Source organism: Grammomys surdaster, unplaced genomic scaffold (assembly GCF_004785775.1).
Source record: "Grammomys surdaster isolate TR1022 unplaced genomic scaffold, NIH_TR_1.0 208, whole genome shotgun sequence".
In the NCBI taxonomy this organism is placed as follows: Eukaryota; Metazoa; Chordata; class Mammalia; order Rodentia; family Muridae; genus Grammomys; species Grammomys surdaster.
In genome coordinates, this window is record NW_021604653.1 from 307,419 (window position 1) to 328,198 (window position 20,780).

The 20,780-nt window shown below is 45.2% G+C and overlaps 1 protein-coding gene across 4 annotated transcripts in view; it reads left to right on the forward strand.

Moving 5' to 3' along the window:
- The window catches only part of Zranb3 (zinc finger RANBP2-type containing 3), a 149,353-nt gene extending 128,984 nt beyond the window's left edge, over positions 1-20,369 (forward strand). For 3 of the 4 annotated variants that reach the window (XM_028771482.1, XM_028771484.1, XM_028771485.1), the window contains 7 exons: positions 1,156-1,247; positions 4,261-4,362; positions 5,478-5,620; positions 8,726-8,836; positions 9,624-10,014; positions 13,907-14,038; positions 14,898-15,574. In XM_028771482.1, coding sequence (XP_028627315.1) covers positions 1,156-1,247; positions 4,261-4,362; positions 5,478-5,620; positions 8,726-8,836; positions 9,624-10,014; positions 13,907-14,038; positions 14,898-14,996 — 1,070 coding nt within the window. In that variant the 3' untranslated portion in view covers positions 14,997-15,574. Of the gene's footprint in view, positions 1-1,155; positions 1,248-4,260; positions 4,363-5,477; positions 5,621-8,725; positions 8,837-9,623; positions 10,015-13,906; positions 14,039-14,897; positions 15,575-19,728 lie in introns of those variants that run through there. The other variant, XM_028771483.1, reaches the window with a different exon arrangement.
- The last annotated feature ends 411 nt before the right edge of the window (positions 20,370-20,780 follow it).

Consider the following 20,780-nt stretch of genomic DNA (forward strand, 5'->3'; position numbering starts at 1 on the left):
ATGTTTTTTAGTCATTAACACACACTAATTGTACAAACTAGTGGCTTTTCACTATGACAGTTCCCTATGTGCATATCGCGCCCTGACCATGTTAGCCTTTCCCTCCTGTTAAAGTGTACTTTTTGTTTGTGAGAGGAGCACTCAGGACTGTAGTTAGCACATTTCCTGGGCCGGATGTGTTTAAAAGGCATTGACTGCATTCATTATTTAACCTGTGGTTTTGAGGGGTTTGATTTTAGTAGTACTGGAGATCCAACCCAGGGTCTTTGGGCATGCTAGACAAATTCTCTGCCACTAAGCCTCAGCCTATTTGACTCTAGTTATTATGTAGACTTGCTTCCATAATTTTTATCTCTCCTGAAGAATTCTGGGTAAAGGGACTAAGAAAATACTTATAAGTCATGATGAGGGAATTAGCATGTCTAGTCATCTCCCTGTGGATGAGACAGCAGCCACAGGGAACCAGGCTCATCAGTGGCATTCGAGATGCTGTCCTGGTGCTGATAATCAAATAGGGACTGTTTAGTCCCAGCTGCAGTATGTTCACCAAAGAGGAGAGACTCTAAACCCTTCAAGTTCGGTAATGACTTCTGGTTAGGGAAGGGTCCCTTCTGACTAACTCATATCTTTCCAGCTGAGTCTGAATCTGTTTGCTTCTTGTTCAGTCGTTAGCAAAGAAAGCCCCTGTTTCTGTATATGCTGATGCTCTTGGAAGACCTACCTTGGAAGTTATCTATTTCAAGTCTAGACATGAATTGCTGATCAAGTGTGTTGATATTGTTTGTGTGTGTGTATGTATATATATATATGCATATATATATACACACACACATATATATATATGTTTATTTTTCATCATTCTAACCTGCCACCTGCCAAACAGTAAAAAAGCTATTTTGTTTTATTTATGTGTCTGAGCATGTGTATAACTATGTGTGTGTGGATGGTCAGAGAGGCTAGAAGAGGGCATAAGCTCCCCGGAAGCTGCAGTTATAGGTAGTTGTAAGCTATTCAGGTGGGTCTCAGGCATCAAACTCCAGTCATCTGAAAGAAAAGCAATTTTTTTAGCTGCTGAGCCATCTCTCCAGACCCCAAATAATCTAATTTAGACCAAGTAGAAAGGCCTTTCATCATCTCTTTTGTCTTCTTTATTAGAGCAGTTGAATGATTCAGGCACTCTGCCAGTGTGTGAGACCTTCATGTTTTGTGCAAGCAGAAACACTGACCGGATCCACATCTATACCAAGGTAAGTGTCACATAGATCTGTTCCACAAACTACAAGACATCCTTAACAGTAAGATGGGGAGCCAATTTTTTGCCTCCATATAGCTTGTCATCAAATTCCTGTGTGAAATTTAGAGACAACAAAAGGCTAAGTGGGCTCATTAAGAATTCAGGGGAAGAGACCTTGATTTCTCTGTTACTGTTTAGTGCAATCTTGGGCACATCCAGCTGCTCTCTGCTTCATTTCCTCAGCTGTAAAATGTAGGGAGGATTTGTTGCAAAGGTAAAACTCATCCCTGTAAAGACCTTAGCATTTGAAACAACATTTTTATAACCTCCTAAGACCCTGCCCCACCCCCACCTCCCACAGCCCCTCTGTGCTGAATGTCAGAGAGAAGGCTTTGTGGAGTGACCACTCAGACTCCTGCAGGAGCCTGGGCTAGCAAAGTTCACACTTTTTAGTCTGAGGCGCTTTCTGCATGATGAAAATGTGTGGAAGACCCTACAAGCTCTTGCTGATATAGGTTACATTTATGGATATATACTCCATTCTGTATTAAAATGAAGACACTTAAAGTAGTCATATATTATTCACTTTTAAACTATCATTTATATAAATAACATGTGTTTTTAAGATTAGTTGTGTTTTCTAAAGCCGAGTGCTGTGCTAAGAGAGTCACACTCCAGTTGTCAGCAGTTTTCTGGCTTCAGCCAAGGACGCCAGATCCGGTGTGATGGTGCATGCCATCACTCAGGAAAACTGAGGCAGGAGGAACTCTGGCTGGGGTCCAACCTGGGCTACTGTCTTGTCTTGTCTCAACAAGAACCATGAAGCCTGCTAAGGAGAGCTCACTTAATCATAAGGGAGCAAGAGCTTGACAAGCAGAAAATGCCCCCCCCCCATTATTACAAAATAGCTGTGATGGTGCGGCCTCTCTAGGGAGGTCTTGGAACCCTTCTGTACCTTCTACACTGATTAAGTATGGAAAAGTTGGCAGGGATATTAAATGCCTGTGATCGTTCGGGTCTGAATTTCTAATAAGTTTAGAAGTGCAAGTCATATTTGTGATTTTACATGGGCTATTCTATTGAAAGGATACTTTTTATATTGTTTCACTATTACATTTCTTTGGTATAGGGGACACTTGTGTGCCACGGCATATGTGTGGAGGTCAGAAGAGAACTCTTAGGACAAGATTCTCTAGTTCTAGCATGTGGGCTCAGGGATTGAACCTAGTTCAGCATGCACAACAGAAAGCACCTTCCCACACATAGCCATCTTGCCAGCCTGAAAGAATGCCATCTTAAAACATGACTTACGGTGCCAAGGGTGTTGCTGAGTGAAACGGTATCTGCTTAGCATGCACAAAGCCCCGAGTTTAATACCCAGCACTGGGAAGGAAGGAAGGGAGGGAGAAAGGGAGGAAGGGAGGGAAGGAGGGAGGGAGGAAGGGAGGGGGGGGGGGAGGGAGGGGAGAAAAAATAGCTTATGACCAAACTACCTTCAACTGTGTTTTCTACTAAAGTAGATTGGATATATAGTATGTCATATAACCATGTCTAGTCAGAAGGAAATGGCTGCACAGAAACCAAATCACACAGTATTCACTGTGGGAAGCGCAATGAGATGGAGTCACCAGAGACCAAGCAGGGCAGTACTTAGTGCCCTTGTAGGCCTGAAGGCCAGCCCACCCTGTGGAGCCTGGAGATTAGGGGAAGCAGACCAGGAGCAGGCATATTTATGATTGTTCTAAATGCTTACACATTCCATTCCCATAAAATGTCACAATTTGATTACTGTCAGTTCCTAAACAGGAGATGTAAGTGGGTGGCATGTTGACCACTCTTCACAGCTGGAACTGACTGGAGATGAGAAGTTACCTTTTTACACCACAGGGGACCAAGACACATTTATAGAAGTTTGTAAGATCTCTAGGTCACTACCTAAGAGTGTGCTGCATGAAAGAGGAGTCCGTAACAGAAGGGTAACTGCCTGTGTCACGAGAGACCTGATCATTGACAGGAGAATCCCAGAGCCAGGGTTTGGCATTATGTAATTACTTACATAGGTACACGGCATGTCATGAAAGCCTCCATCGCTTTCTTCTTCCAACACAATAGTGGACTGCTTGCACCTGCTCGACTAAGAGAGTTTGAATATGAGAAGCTGTGGTAGATCTAGTGAGTCTTCACATGGCAGCCATCCTCTCCGTTACACAGGGAATGCCATTCACCTATGTTTGAGAGATGACACTCCTCAGTGCAGTTCCAACTTCCTCTCAGGGCAGGCGGGGATGTCGCGGAGCAGCTGTGGAACATGGCTTTGGAAACGCAGATTTTAAAATAACTCTCTAGAATTTCTCTGTTTTCCTTCCCCTCCTGCCAATAACAGTGGATAATAAAAAATACTAACCTATCTGAGAAAGGATATCCAGATGCTTATCAATGCTGTTCTTTGATTAGAATAATAACCGGGCAGTGGTGGCACATGCCTTTAATCCCAGCACTTGGGAGGCAGAGGCAGGCAGATTTCTGAGTTCCAGGCCAGCCTGGTCTACAGAGTGAGTTCGAGGACAGCCAGAACTAAACAGAGAAACTCTATCTTGAAAAACAAACAAACAAACAAACAAACAGAGTAGATTGGATTAATGTTCTAATATTATAAAGCCCATCACTTGGGAATTGGAGATGGTTGTGCTGCCGGTAATGTCAAAGATGTGCTGTTCTTCTGTGTTTGCACTTTCTCATCATCTCAGTGTGTATTTCCAAGGTTAGGCAGTAGAAAAGTACGTCGGGGCAGTAAGTACAACGTCCAGACCAACAACGGAATCTTAGGCTGTGTACAGGCAGAAGGCCTCCCCCACGCACCTCAGCTCTGCAGGGGACCCACGTTGGGTACACCTTTGTCTAGAATGTGACTTGCAGTTTATCTTTTAGGAGACTGGCCATGCTACATGGTAACTAAATTTTTCTTATAAAGTAGTTACTAGTACATACAGACTAAGGTGCACTAATAATGTCTCATCTGTCGTCAGGATGGAAAGCCACTGAACTGTAATTTCATTCCTTTGGATATAAAATTAGACCTTTGGGAAGACTTACCAGCAGCCTTTCAACTAAAACAGAATCGCTCTCTGGTAAGAGTTTTAAATAAAATTTATTTATTTCAAGTATAATTATTTTCATAACTGTAGAGATGATTAGTTTAATGCAAGAAAACCTCATGGCTTATTGCAGAGTCAGAGTGCAGGCTGCATTCTTATCCATTCAGTCAGTGTCTATTAAATCCCGCTGGTGCTAAAAATAAATGTGGAATCTGTTTCCTTGGTGAGTGATCACACCCAGCGCTGCTGCTGCTGAGGACAGAGTCATCCTCACATCGGCTCACTCCCATTCATAGGATTAGCAGCTATGATGTAGCTGTCAGAATCACACTTAAAGTTAAATTCTAACGATGGCACATTCCGGGAGCCAGGATGATACCACACCGTGACTCTGGACTCATTATCAGAGTGACCTATGTGCTGCAGCTGCAGGCCAGGCGGCCGCCCGGGAGGCCTTTACCTCACTGCACTGCACCATTTATATTCACAAGACAGTGATGGGGATTCTGTCTGCTTATTCTTGTTTTTTGCTACCCTGACAGTGGGAAGGAAGCATTGTCAGCTGCACCCTGCCTCAGAGTCAGATAGATTGAATAGATGCATATGTAGATACATAGATACATGCTACATAGCTGATCGATAGATTCATAGCTGATAGATAAGTAGATAATAAAGCCAAAACTAGTGGACTAGTTATCCGTAACTGATTGATAACGAACAATCCTGACAACAGTCCCTCAATAACATAGATTTACTGCTGGCATCTGACCTGATTCTGAGGCATCTAATGCAGTGTGACTGTCACAAGTTGCACCGTCCGCTATAGCCCCACAGGACCTGCTTGCCTGAGGCCATCTTTTCCCAGGTTGCTGGGGTCTATAGCTTGTTCAGGTTTCTGTGAACGCACTGTCACTGTTGGTGCCTGTGGATTCAGAGCACGTGCCTGAAGTGCCTTTATGGACTCTGGATTGAACTGAACGTAGGCAGTTTATAGCATGGAGATACTATCAAGTTGAAGAGAGACTTAACTACAGGACTCAGCCTGTTTGAGGGATAGCATAAGATCAGCTCTCTGTGTTGTAAATACCTGGCTTTCAGAGGAGGCTGCATTGAGAACTGTTCATGCTTCATCATTTCTTTTCTACCAGATTCTGAGGTTCGTGCGAGAGTGGAGTAGTCTGACTGCCATGAAGCAGAGGATTATCAGGAAGAGTGGGCAGCTCTTCTGCAGCCCCGTGCTGGCTTTGGAAGAGATCACGAAGCAACAAGCCAAGGACAATAGCACCAGAAGGTAAGCCCTTTTCTTTGCATTCTGTAGTACATTGTTTTCCAGGGCCGTTTCTACAGATCTGGAACCAGTAGTGACATTTCGGTAAATTAGGAGGAAAAGACGCTATGATGTTTGTTGAGAGAGTGCTTGCCAAGCATATCCAAAGCCCTGGGTTCCTTCACAGCACTGAGGAAACCAGTTACACACTTGTAATTTATCACGTAGGTAGAAACATGGGCATCAGGAATTCCAGCCCATCCTCAGCTATAGGGGAGTTCAAAGCTAGACTGGGCAGCAGGAGACCTTGTTTTAAGAGAGAGAGAAAGGAAGGGAGAATTATACTTAAAATAGTGCTTATGTCATTTTATAGCAACATAGTTCTATATGTAGTGAACTTAATCAGATCTGCTGGAAGGTATGGAATTGTCTGGATTTCATTTATCTGGAATCCTACACATTAACAGAGAGGCCAGAAGCAGGACTTGACACACATGCCTTCTGCCTACTGAGCAGCCTCAGGCAGTTACTAACAACAAGAGACCTTTTACCCTTAGGACTTCAGAGGAAGCCCCAGGACTCTCTGCCCTGCAGTAGAAGAGTTGGTTCTATTTTAACACACTACCAGTTCCCAGAAGTGTAAAGTAACTGTCAGGTCCAAGGTTGGAAAATAAAGATTAATTGTGACACATTTCTGTCTCCTTTGCCATCTTCATCAAGAGTCTATTTCTTTCTTCCTTCCTTCCTTCCTTCCTTCCTTTCTTTCTTTCTTTCTTTCTTTCTTTCTTTCTTTCTTTCTTTCTTTCTTTCCTTCTTGTTTGTTTTGTTTTTTTCAAGGCAGGGTTTCTCTGTAGCCCTGGCTGTCCTGGAACTCACTCTGTAGACCAGGCTGGCCTCAAACTCAGAAATCCACCTGCCTCTGCCTCCCAAGTGCTGGGATTAAAGGCGTGCACCACCACTGCCTGGCTCAAGAGTCTATTTCTAATGTCCATACTTGACATGGTAAGCACATGTGCTTCTCTTCTGTGAACCTCTTTCTGATCATAACCCTGGTTCTCTTAGCATGGGGTAAAAATTACAAGGGGAAGCTGCCAGCTGTCCTGTAGCAATGTTCCTTCTTTGAAGGAGATCACAGAGTACCAAACCTACCTAATATACCTTCCTCCATTTGATTTAGTAAATTGGGGACTGGAGAGCTGGCTCAGTGGTTGAGTCCACTTGCTGTTCTTGCAGAGGACCTGGGTTTGGTTCCCAGCACCCACATAATGGCTCACAACCATCTGTAACTCCAGTTCTAGAGGACCTAGTTCCCTCCTCTGGCACCATGTCCCCAGAAGGGGAAAGTGACTGTCCTAAGCATTGGTTTTGCTAAGGGTCACAGTGTCTGAAGACATTGTAGACTATCACAACTACAGAACATATCCAGGCTCTACCTTACTTAAAGTCAGCCATGGGAATGGAAGGAGGAGAGTGAAGAAAGCTCTTCAGAGCGTTCACGTACACACCTCTGTGACTGATCAGAGAGGAAGAGAAAGGAACCAGCACTAGTGTCTGTGGGGGAGCCTCGGGGAGTGGCAGTGTTAGGAATAAAGGCGTATCCACAGAGCATGTATGGAAAACCGGGCTGGGTCTCTTTCCTCCGTGCCATCCTACCTGGGTACTTTTCAGAGGACCTTAATCCAAGAGCCTGTTAGAAACCTCAGCCCAGCAGGCATGAGGGAGAGGCAACACACTCCACTCCCTACGCATGCCAGAGGGGCAGGGGGCTGGATTCTGTCTTTAAAATATTAAATGTCAGGCTGAAGACATGACTCAGTGTATAAATTGCTTATATAAGGACCAGAGTTCCTATTCCAGCACCCATATTTAAACTGGGCAAGTGATAGCCTACAGTAAATCCCAGCAGTCAACTCAGGACACAAATACAGGAATCATTGGGTCAAGTTGGCCAGTTAGCAAAAACTCCAGATTCCCTGTGTCTTAGTTTGGGTTTTACTCCTGTGAAGAGACACCATGACCAAGGCAACGCTTATAAAGACAAACATTTAATTGGGGCTGGCTTACAGCTTCAGAGGTTCAGTCCATTATCATCATGTCGGGAAGCATGACAGCACACAGGCAGACATGGTGCTGGAGAAGGAGCTGAGAATTCTACATCTTAATCTGAAGACAGCCAGGAGGAGGCTCTCTTTCTCACTGGACAGAGCTTGAGATAGGACCTCATAGCCTACCTCCAAAGTGACATGCTTCCTCCAATCTCATAATAGGACCACTTCACATGGACCAATCATATTCAAACCACCACACCCTGTTTTTGGTAAATAAAGTAGAAAGTGATCCAACAACGTACCTGCTTTCAATCTTTGGACTCCACATACACCCAAATGCATTCACACTTGCAAACATAAATTCACACACACACAAACACACACAATGTCTCAAGAAGAACAATAAACAAGACATACATAACTAATTTTGGAAGTCTAAAAAGAAATGACTAGATCCCCAACAAGATTATGCTCCACCAGCTGTAGGCCTTATCCAAGCTGGAATCTTGCAGCTAGCTTCAAGTAATCAGTTTTAGATGATTGGAAATGACCAAGCCTGGCAACCATTGAGTTGGTTCCTGAATGAGTTCTATTCTCAGAGACCTGGCCTGATTTAGAGGCATCCCTGTCATACCCGTAGGTCAGCACCCTGGAGCCCAGGATTATGGTGAGCCAGTCTCCAATGCACACACTGCTCTTCTTTCAAAAATGTCTCCTCTGCTAGCATTTAATTCAGAAATTGGTTTTGTAGGTAATATTTTTCCTTCTCTGTTTGCCATAATTGAGATTTACCATAATCCTTTTGGAAGCTGGCATTCTTCATGAATGTCTGCAAACCACAATGAAAAATGAAATATTGGCAACTTGACACTCAGTCTTAAAAGTGTCAGTTCTCGCCTTCCTCTTCCTAACTGGTCTCCCTTCTACACCCATGCCTTCGTGTGTGTGACCTAATGAACTGACTGAGGAGAAGAATTATTTACCGGAATATAGACACTTTACCAGTGGATACACAGAACAATGTCTGCCTCCACAGAAACTCCTACTAGAGAAAAATGTATTTAACTTCTAATTGTTCTAGATACATCACTAAAGAAGACGTTGCCACGGCTTCCATGAATAAGGTGAAAAATGATGGGGGCCACATCCGTCTGATCACCAAGGGGTCCACGACCCAGGACCCTTCTACAAAGTAAGTGCACCATAGTACTCACACATGGTAAAGAATACTGCTTCAAACATACACACCCATGTCTGTGATAACAGAATCAGGATTTAATAGCTTTTCAGCCGTTCTAACAATACTTTAGGCCCATGAATTCATCATCTTAGTCATTAGAGATAAGGAATACCCCAAACCAGGAGCCTATGTGACCTGCTACAAGCCTGGATAAAGATGCCAGGAGACCTGAGCTCCGTCTGCCAGCCTGGCAGTTTTGGTCATATCAAGCCAGTATGGTTGGGATTCTAATCAACCATGTGTCCTGTTGTGTTTCATTTCTAATTTGTATCTAACCAACTTGGAGTTTCCTGGAGAAGCCTGATATTTAGCAAGCGTTCTGTCCTAATTCCTGTTCTCTTGCTCTGTGACAATCCCTTCACCCTGTAAGGTAGCAAAACTCAGGAAGAACCCATAGTGCTCTGAGGCTGAGGAGGCACATGACCCAACTGGGTGAGGAGTGGAACAGCCGCTGGGGTTCTGCAGAGCATTCACCATAGTCTGAATGAGCATTTCAAGTGTGTCTCATTGTCCAGCATCTGATGTCTGGAAGTGTTTATTGGGGAAGCACTTTGGTGACTAACAGAGGCTGCTGGTATCAGATTAATTTTTGTAGCATGGCTCTTCTCAAGTTGGCTGAACTATGTGGTACTCACTACAGATATTTCATCTCCCACTGAACCCCAGAGCTGAGACCTCTCTACAAAACAATGGCCCAGCTTCATTACACATTACTATACAGTATTTTGTTTAATTGTAGAAAGCTTGAGAGAGCCTGTGGCCCATCTCTGAATCCCTGCCCAGCTGATCTCGCTGTTGAGCCATCCCCATCCAAAGGCTACATTCAGGCTGTGGATAAGGAAGGAAGGCCACTCTGCCTCCGCTGCCAGCATCCCACCTGCCAGCCCGAGCAAAGATCCAAAGCCAGCGCATGGGACTCCCGGTTCTGCTCCCTGAAATGTCAGGAGGAATTCTGGATCCGATCTAACAACAGTTACCTGAGAGCCCAGGTGTTTGCAACAGAACATGGTGTGTGTCAGCTGTGTGGTGTGAATGCACAGGAGCTCTTTCTGCGGATGAGAGATGCCCCTAAAAGTCAGAGGAAGAATCTTCTTGATTCTGCCTGGACTGCAAAACTCCCACTGGAGCAGGTATGTTATCACCATATGTCTGGGCAGTGGTTCAGCCAGCATTCACTGCTGACTGACCTTGTTCAGAAATGCACAGGGGTAGAGAGAATACTGAAGTCACATGCCATCACCCAGCTTCAGCAGTCGCCATGGTGCTGTTGGCTTCCATCTGTCTCTAGCTTTATTCAGTCAGCTCTCTAGTATATATCTCCTGAGCAAAGATAGCCTGCCTCTCTCTCTCCCGAGTTCATCTTTCCTCCCTCTCCTTTCTTTTTTCTTCTTCCCTCTCCTCTCCCCTTTCTTCCCTCCTCCTTTTTTCTTCCTCCCTCCCTTCCTCTCTTTTGTCTCTCTTACCCTGCCCCTCTCTCCTTCCGATCTTTCTTTCTCCTCCCTGTCTCTCTCAGTTATTCCTTTTGAAAAATATAATCACAGTGCAAATGACAGGCAAGAGAATTGCAATTCCTCAATTATCTTAAGTGTGTGTTTGCTTCCCAGGATTGTCTCACTTATTTTATTGAAATTAGAATGAAAACCTGTCTGCATTGTGTTGTGATACCTTTTATGCTTTCTTCCGTCTCTAGCACCCCCACCGTTTTTTATCCATTGATTTGGGAAAGAAATGGGATCATTTCCCCATAGCATTTCCTTCATTCTGTGTGTCTCTCTGTATCCACGGCTGTTTTCTGATTTGTTTTCCTGCCCTGACAGCTTCCCGAGTAATGGCTATATGGTCTAGAGCTTTGCTTGGAGTCTGATCTCTGTTTTAAGAAGAGATTAAGTGGTGGTACATGACTGCAGACACAGACACTGAGCAGCTCAGAGATCTACTTCCAGTGTGTTAGTATCTTAGGATGGGGTGCAAGGGAGTGACTTGGTTAGGATTTCTATTGCTGTGAAAAGACACCATGACCATGGCAACTCTTATAAAGGAAAATATTTAATTGGGGCTGACTTGCAGGTCAGAGGGCTTAGTCTGTTATCATCATGGAGGAAAACATGGCAGCATACAGGCAGACATGGTGCTGGAGAAGGAGCTCAGAGGTCTACATTTGATCTGCAGGCAGCAGAAGCAACTGTGTGCCACACTGGGTATGGGTAGGGCATATGAGACCTTGAGGCCTTTCCCCACAGTGACTCACTTCCTCCAATAAGGCCACACCTACACCAACACTGCTATACCTCCTAATAGTGCCACTCCCTGGCCAAGCATTCAAACTTGAGACAGTGGGGGAAATTCCTCTTCAAACCACCATAGGGAGTACCCCCAAAATACAGCTTACAATGAAAGGGTTGTGTGGTTATCCCATTATAAAACACAATTTTAATAAAGCAGTTCTGGCCAGGTATTGTTCCAGGCACGTTTGTCAGCGTTCTCTCAATTTCCCAAAGCTCAAGCAGAGGTGTGATCTCCTTAAGAAAACTATTTAGTTTCCAAGTAAAAGAAAATGCTTAATTTTATGGTGTGCTTAATCAATAAAAAAGGGTCACCCAAGCAATCTCTGCCCACTACCGTATTAGATGAATTCCTGCCAGCTAAACAAATTGTACATTCTTAGCCGACTGTAGTGGCACATGCCTTTAGTTCCAGCACCCAGGAGGCAGAGGCGGGCATGTCTCTGAAAGTTTGAACCTGGTCTTTGTAGTGAGTTCTAGGACAGCCAGGGCTACACAGTGAACTCCTGACTATAAGTAAATAGGCAGACAGACAAATAAATAAATAAAGATGTAATTTTTTAAATTTTTAAAATAAGTTATATATTTTAACTTACCTGCTATATTGTAATAGAATTAGCTAACGGCCATTTATCAGAGATAAATTAGTATATCCCTTGGCTATAGAGAAATACATCATTTCTCTAATGATATTCTGAGGTATCCCTTGGTCTAGTTGATGAAGGATATACTGTATACCCTTGAGAGGAATGTCAGCAAAGCTCCCATCCTGGGCATTGCAGGCTTCCTGAAGATATGCAGTTAAAATGACCCAAGGTCATCTGAAAGGGACCTTTCTAGGACTGTAGCTGTCACAGGTTAGACATTGTACCCCAAGGGAAGATGCCTCAACATCAGGCTCAAACTGAGTGAACAGGGTCTGTCATGAGGCTATCAGCATGTAAGAGCTGGCCCCCAGGGTATCTGCTACACATTACCCAGGAACAATAAAGACGAGTCTTCTGGACCATTGAGCCTGTCAGTTAAAGCTACTCAGATGGAAAAACCTAGCTGCAAAAGGCACATCTGAGTGGATTTTTTTCTAAGAATATGCCATTTAGAATGACATTTGCAGTTGCTTCTAAAACTCAGTCTGCATCTTCTAGCAGAAAGCCCGAAGTGTAGTACAGAAGAGAAACAGGCAGGCAGTGACAGAGGTCAGTGGATCAGGTTCCCTACCCAGCTGGCTGCCTGGGCACTTCTCAGAGGTACACATTCGTCAAGTCACCAACCCAGAATCCTACATGCTTTCTTAAAAGTGCTTTACACATGTCCGGTTTGGCTAGCACCACTTACTGAATAGATTGTCTTTTTTTTTTTTCCAGGGGTCCAGGGACTGTGTGGATCTGTTTGGGGTCCTCTGTTGTGCTCTGTTGGGCTATGGGTCTATTTTGTGTCACTTTGAGGTCAGGAGTATGATGCCTCTCTCCGTGTTTCTTTCTGCTTTAGAGTTGAAATAATCATTCGTGCCTGTGGCCAGCGTTCATGAAGTTAACTAATTTTATTCTTATCCAAGACTAAAAACAAATAAAAACTAGCCTTCATACTAATGTCTGATGTTTAAACCACTGCAGTACACTGGCTTTACTGTCTCGGGTTGAGATGTTCAGATACACGTCATTATAGCATAGGGCGTCACTGGCTAAATGTGTGTGGAGACCAGCCTAGATACTGGCTGTCTTAAGTAGCTGTCTTTGTTTATTTTAAATATGCGAGGTACAGAAGTTTGTTGGGGAGGCAGAGGCAGGTGGATTTCTGAGTTCGAGGCCAGCCTGGTCTACAGAGTGAGTTCCAGGACAGCCAGGGCTACACAGAGAAACCCTGTCTCAAAAACAAAAAAAAAAGTTTGTTGGGGAGATTTCATCCATGCCAGTCCATGCAACCTGGGAAATGGGTAAATAACAAAGTCTGGCCAACGCTGGGGATGCAACTCAGTCAGCAGAGAGCTTTTCTGGCACACATGAAAGCCTGGGTCCCATCCCTAACACACATAACCCTGGCATTGTGCTGCGTGCTGTAACCCCAGCTCTTGGGAAGTAGAAGAAGATCAAGAGTTCAAGGTCATCCTTGGCTCCATGAGAGGTTGGTGGAAGCCTGGGCTACAAGAGATCTTACCTGGAAAACAAAACGTGGATGGTAGTGTTAACCTGCCACTGCTGTAGGAGCAAATGAATTTAGGGTATTTAATGAATGGTTATATAATAATTAATATTGAGATTAAATACTAAAACAACTTAAAGGGTCAAAAAACAACCAGTTAACCCCCCAGTATGTCAGGAACATGGATGTCTTATACTTGGTTCATAAGGTTTGCAGAATGTGTTCAGTAGCATGGGACAAAACTCTTTTTGGTTTTTCGAGACAGGGTTTCTCTGTGTAGCCCTGGCTGTCCTGGAACTCACTCTGTAGACCAGGCTCGCCTCAAACTCAGAAATCCACCTGCCTCTGCCTCCCAAGTGCTGGGATTAAAGGCATGCGCCACCACCGCCCTGCACAAAACTCTTTTAGATACACATTTTATTGCTTTCAAGTTGCTAACTTAGAGGGGTATTTTTTTCTTTTTAGCTCACAACAAAAGCTATTAAAAGCCATCCTAATGGGTTTCTCTCTGTGGTTTTGCTATGTGAGGGGTTTCCCGGTGCTCAGCCCAAGGTTCCCACAGCAGATCTGGAAAGTTGCTGATAGTATGTTCTTACTGCAGCTAAATGAGATGCTAAGAAACCCAGGAGAAGGCCACTTCTGGCAGGTGGATCACATCAGGCCAGTGTACGAGGGAGGTGGACAGTGCTCCCTGGACAACCTGCAGACTCTTTGCACAGTGTGCCACAAGGAGGTCAGTGATGCTCACACATACATGCCAATCCAGGCAGCCCTGGGGAGGATGGCACACGGGTGGTGGAGACTCTGAGGACACGCATGCGCTCATCGGGGAGCAGAATGGCATGGGGCTTCTCTCATCACTCCTGACACCTGGCTCTGAGGAACTTCATAGTCACAGAGGAAAAAATGGCTGCTACCCTCTTCATTCATTCTCTGACCTAAGGATATGGTGCAGTGGATAGAACACTCACTTAACCATGCACGAGGCCCTGGGTCCCATCCCAGCACTGCACAAACTGGGTGTGTTGGGGCACTTGGGAACTGGAGGCAGATGATCAAGAGTTCATGATCAGCTGTCTGTGGTAGCATAGCACTCATGAGGCAGGTGGAGCTCTAACATTCTGAGCTACATAGTTAGTGTGGGGCTGGCCACCTGAGACTATAAAAGATGTCACCAGTGAGAATCCCATCTTCTCTGGGTTTGTTTAGTTTTGGATTCTCATGAACATTTTTATTTGGGCTTAGCAGAAGAATCCAGTTCTGTCGCATTTGATTTTCTGCAGTGTCTTATGTGTTGAGTTAGGAATGAATTTTCTGAGCTGGACCCAGAAAATAAGAAGTGAACAAATGTTACCCACTGAACTCTGGGAATTTTAAGATGTGTATAAGTACCTATTTTGATGCTGAGATTCATGGCTTCGCCTAGTCCCCACATTCTCCACAAGAATGTTTTCTTATAACTGAGACCAGTAAACCTAGGCTCTCAGGACCCTTCCTGTGGGTAGGCCCTGCATATACAGATAATATGCATTTTACAGACTCCAGCACACAGCCTTCTCCCTTCCCTGAGCTGTGTATTTGTTTACTCCTAGAGAACTGCCCAGCAAGCCAAGGAGAGAAGTCAGGTGAGACGACGTTCTCTGGCAACGAAGCATGGATCAGACATCACTCGGTTTCTGGTGAAGAAGTAAGGCAAGATGTAAGCAGAAGCAAAAGGCCTGCAGGTAGAAGGAGTTGTCATGATGTATCTTCATGTTTGTCTAGTATCTTAGGAGTGGAAAGGTTTTAAACATACATCAATAACTGAAATTTAGATTTTTGCTAAGCACTCTTAGTGTTACATGCTTAACAGACACTGAGGGATGATGGGAAGTTTCTGGGGTCTTACTGACTCATAAGGATTGTCAATTATGTTTCAGCAAGATTTTGTTCTGCTTTTCCCCCCTTATACACTTTAATCACTGCATTGCATTGCACATAGATAGTGTGGGACAGATATATTCCCACAAACCTGACAGTTCCTTCTTGATTACTGTTGGTTCTGGACTGTGTAGTATAAATGGAACATTCCACAGCAATCGGGGACATTTTGGAGACAAGCCATCATTATTAAGGAATTCTGGGCAGACCATGACCAGCCTGCTTCTTGTACAAGAGCCTCCAGATCAAGGCTTGGGTGTGCGTTTGGGATGCTGCCTCCTTGCTTGATTTCTGGGCCAGTCATCTTTATTGAAGAGATGCTTTTGTAAATAAACTGATTGTAAGCATGCATAGTGTCTGTGTGGAACTCGTGTGTTCTGGTAACCGTGAGGCGCGTGAGAGATCACAGTGCTGCACAGCCTCCGTTCTGTTTTCCTGTTTGCTCCCCTGTTTCCTTTCAGGATTTGTTTTTGTTTTTAATGTATAAAATCAGGCTAATTGTCAAAGCAGCCTTTGTCTCCTGGTCCTCATTTCCTGGTTTTAAAATCCTGGTAGTATTTTGTTTTGTTCTGTTCTTTAAATAAACCTTGGTTTTTTGGGTTTTTTTTTTTAAGATTTTTTCTTTTAAAAATTATGTCTATGTGTGTCCAGGGGTAGGGGATATTATATCCCCCAGACCTGTGTGTGTGTGTGTGTGAGTGTGTATGTGTGTGTGTGTGTGTGTGTGTGTGTGTCTCCCAGGGTGGGGGCCCATGTTATATCCCCCAGACCTGGCATTACAGCAGCTGTGAGCCATTCAGCACAGGTGCTGCAAACTGAACTCAGGTCCCGGAAGAGCAGCAGCACTGTAACCACTGGGCCATCTCTCCGTCTCCAAATCCTATTTTATTAAGTTTCTTTCTGGTTCCTCCTTTAAAAAGAAGGACGACAAACAAATTATGGTAGTGCATATCTTTAATTCCAGCACTCTGGAGGCAGAGGCAGATGGATCTTTCTGAGTCTGGGGCCAGCCTGGTCTACAGAGTGAGTTCTAGGTTAGGCAAAGCCATGTGGTAAGACCCTGTTTCCACAATAAAGTGACAGTGGGGTTGGGAGATGGCTCGGTTGATGAGCTGCTGGCCACACAGCATGAGAGCTTGAGTCTGAGCCACAGGACCTATGTAAAAAGCTAGGTGTGGTGGCAGGTCTGTGACCCCAGCACCGAGTAGGGAGAAACAAAAGGATCCCTGGGGCTCCCTGGCCAACAGTCCAGGGAAGAGGTAAGCTTCGGGTTTAGTGAGAGACCATCTCAAAAATAAGATAGCTTGCAATCGAGGAAGACACCTACCTAATAGTGACATCTGGCCTCCACATGCATGTTCTACACACACACACACACACACACACACACACACACACACACACACACGCGCGCGCGCGCGCGCGCGCGCCTAATAGTGATAAAATTCACTACATAAAAACAATCAGGTTACATGTACTTCAGACACAATGGCACCATTAACAAGACACGTGCTAATAATGGACTGGACAGATGCCTCAGCGGGGACAGCACGAGCTGCCCTTCCAAAGCGCCTGGGTTTGCGTCTCAGCACCCACATGGAAGCTCACAACTGTCTGTGACTCCGATTTCAGGGCATTCAGTTCCAGGCAAAATACCATACACATAAGAATAAAATAAATTTGAAAAGAAAAAATTAAGCAACCTTTTAAAAAGAAAATAAGGATAATGACACGAAAGGGAGAACATCACTGTCAGATCCAAGGAAGAATTACGTCACCACAGGCTCCCGTCTGTGGACACACTGGGATGTAAACCCATGTGAAATGCTTACTTTAAGCAGTTTACAATTTTAGTTAGCAGCTAGTACTTTACGCCTTAATTCTGGGAGGCTAATGTATTCATGAGCTTGCCGTGCAGAATGTCATCAAGTCTATACCGACCCGTTGTGTGAGATCAAGTGGAGCTGTCGCTCTTGTAGAGGAGATCTGGTGCTGTCTGGCCTCTTTTCTGCTCTGCACACCTGCTCTTTGCAGTTTTCCACCTCATTTCCAGCAACCAATCATCATGGGTCACAGGCAAGAAGCATAGGCCCAGCTCGCTGCCCCAGTAGGTCAGTCACTGGAGCTTGCAGTGGGGATTCTCAGGAGAGAGTGCTTAGATGTCAGTTATGCCTGATTGTTTTGTAATAGGCCCCAGACCTTAGCACAACTGACTCCATGATGGAAGTCCCATTCGGGCTGTAAAACTCAGCATGTAGACAGCACCACCAGCCAAAACGAAAACAAAGACCTAATCCATCAAAGTCACTAGTTCTGGGAAAGGCTCTAAATGTGCTAACCTTGCCTTTTGGCTTCTGTAATTCTGCTTCTGGCTAATATTCTTGTTAACTGAAGCACGTCAACCCTGAACAGAATGTGGGTAGCCTTGGGTTCAGTGCCCAGTACTGCAGGTGGAGGGAGGATTTGTGTTAAGGCATTGGAAATGTTGTTCCATTGGTAGAGAGCTTGAAGCACAAGGCCCTGGGTCCCTTCCGTAGCACCACAAAAGCCAGGCATGGTGCTACACGCCAGTAATCCCACACTGCAGAGCTGGAGGCAGGAGGATCAAGAGTTCAAAGTCACTCACAGTGCATTTGAGGCCAGCCTGTGATGCATGATTCTCTGTCTCAACAAGACACTAAGAAGAGCAAGTGGAGGACCTGAGAGAGGGCAGGAGGGCATGGAAGGGAGCACACCTGTGTGCGGAAGTGCAGCGTGAGGGAAGAGAACAGCTGAGGTCACACAGCCAGTGCAGACGATGGGCTCCAAAAGACTCTGAGAAAAGAAAAAGGAGCATGTCTGGGCGCAGGGGCTAGAAAGCTGATGTGGTACCTGGGGAGCGAGCCCCCTTGCAGTGTGAACTATATGGAGCTTGCCTGGCAGCACAGCCATGAAGGACTGCTGTGAACTAGGAGAGTGAACTTCCTGGGCAAGACAGGCTCACACCCAAACCACCTATGCCTGGGGTCACACCTTCCTATTGCCATCTCTGAGTGATGCTAGTCCCGGTCTCTGAGGACTAATGGGACCTCTCTGCGTGGCTTTCCCTAGAGCCAGGAAGGAATTCACACTTAAACCTGGTGCTATGAAGGCAGAAGCAGGCAGATCTGTGAGTTCAAGGACAGCCTGGTCTACATAGTGAGACTCTGGACACCTCCATCCTACCCCCCCGCCCCAAAGGCTTTCATTCAAAGTCAGTGACAGGTAAGGTACATACTTGGGGAGAGTTTCTTGTGTCAGATGAATAGCTGCCCACATCTTCTCCCTGTAAACAGGAAAGCTTTCTGCCCTTAATAAATCAGACCTTTTCTTCCCATCCTTAAATGGAACATCTAAACTATGGATACTTCCTGAAATCACATGTGAAGGAAGTCAGCACTGAGTAAAGCTGGAAATCAACCATCAAAACCAGACTGGCAACATTTACCAGCCTTTCGTTTTCCACCTTTTATCCTTTCCAACCGGAAGCCTGCAAGCTTCTCATTGGTTTGATTCTCTAACCATCAGGAAAATGTCCTGTTCACCTCTGGACTTTCAGCTGTTCTCTGCTGAGGAGAGTCTCTGCCACACAGCCATGGCATGCTCTTATTCAGCAGCAAATGTCTCCCGCTGGTATTCTGGGATCTAGCCACCTGCTCTTCTGCCTTAGGAGTTTCTCTCCTTGCCCTCAAGTCCCTGGTCATGTCTTTCTAGTAGTCAGTAATACTGCTTCCTGGAAACTGGCCATTAAGACATCGTAAAAATAGCATTGTGGGGCTGGGGAGATGGCTCAGTGGGCAAAAGAACTTGCTGCACAAATGTGAGGACTTGAGTTCAGATCCCCAGAAGCCACGGAAAGCCTGATGATGTGCAGGTCTCTATAACCCAGCTCTCCCTCGGCAACAGGGAGGTGAAGACAGAAGCTTACAGCCCAGCCAGCTTGGCCTACCCAGGAGTAAACAGAAGAGACCCTATCTTAAACACGGTGGAAGATGAAGAGGCCCCAGGCTGTCCTGTGACCTGTACTTGCTATGGCACGTGTGCACCTGGGAACATACACACAACATGGGGCTGAGGAGGGAGAGAGACTGAATCATTGTGGGCCAGGCATGATAGAACATGTTTTTTAAATCTCAGCACTCAGGGGGCAGGTGGATCTCAGTGAGTTCGAGGCCAGCCAGAATTATATAGTGAAACCCTTTCTCAAAACAATAGAGGGTAGCTCAGTACATAGGCAGATAGATATAATTGTGCACTTACAATTAGTATATTTTACAGCCTTCCCATAACCACATTTCAGTATCAGATTCTAGAACTTCAAAACACCTATATCTGTATAATAATCTGGTCAATCAGTGTCTTAGTTAGGGTTTTATTGCTGTGAAGAGACACCATGACCATGGCAACTCTTAAAAAGGAGTTATAAAACATTTAATTGGGGCTGGTTTACAGTTTCAGAGGTTCATTTCATTATCATCACTGTAGGAAGCATGGCAGCATCCAGGCAGACATGGTGCTGGAGAAGGAGCTGAGAGTTCTACATCTGGATCCACAAGCAGCAGAAGTAAATTGGCTCGAGCTTCAGAGACCTCAAAGCCCATACCCTAGTGACACACCTCCTCCAACAAAGCCACAACCATTCCATCAAGGCCACACCTTCTAATAGCACTCCCTGTGAGCCTCTGGGGACCATTTTCTTTCAGAGCACCACAGCCAGCTTCCTGTCACTGTAACAACCTGACGTAATCACCTTCAAAACAAAAAGTGCTCCTGACGCACTGCTTGGTAGTTTCTAGATCGTGATCACTCGACCCCTTTGTTTGGGATGCAGCCCAGCAGCATCATGGGATGGTGTGACAGAGCAGAACACCTCGCCAAACAGGAGTCACGAGAAAGAGGCAGCCAAAGTTCCACCAGTCCCTTGAGAGCACACACCTCCAGTGACTCTAGGGACCAAAGCTGTAAAACATTCCGTGATTTGGTGATTGAGATTGAGATTGAGAGCCCCTGCTGTGAATATGATAGAATAGCAATCAAAGAGTGTTGGGAGCCGACTCTGAGCAGAAAGCAGCTATCATCTTTGCAGCCATCTCCAGCCATATACCCTGACAAGAGACTTGTTTTCAACAGCCCACAACAGCTGAGCACACTCTGATAAACATCTTGTTTTTCTCACATATTTTGTTGTTTAATGTCCCCAGCTGCAAGGCGCACATGGTAAAGTGTCTTCAGCTGCATTCCCCTGCTTATGCTTATATATATATCCATGATTTCCTTTCAATAAAGGGGACTTGATCACATACCCTGTTTTGTCTCTGTTCTTTGTCTCTTGCCGCTCCATCCCCACTCTCTCTCTTGCTAGACCCTGCCCGAAGGACCTGAGCAGCAGCTTGGGCCAGGACAAAGGATGATTTCAAACATCAGCTTTAGGCCTCATATGCATACACCCACCCCAATGGAACACACACATACGCTCTGCAGTCACATCCTCTCTCTCTCTCTCTCTCTCTCTCTCTCTCTCTCTCTCTCTCTCTCTC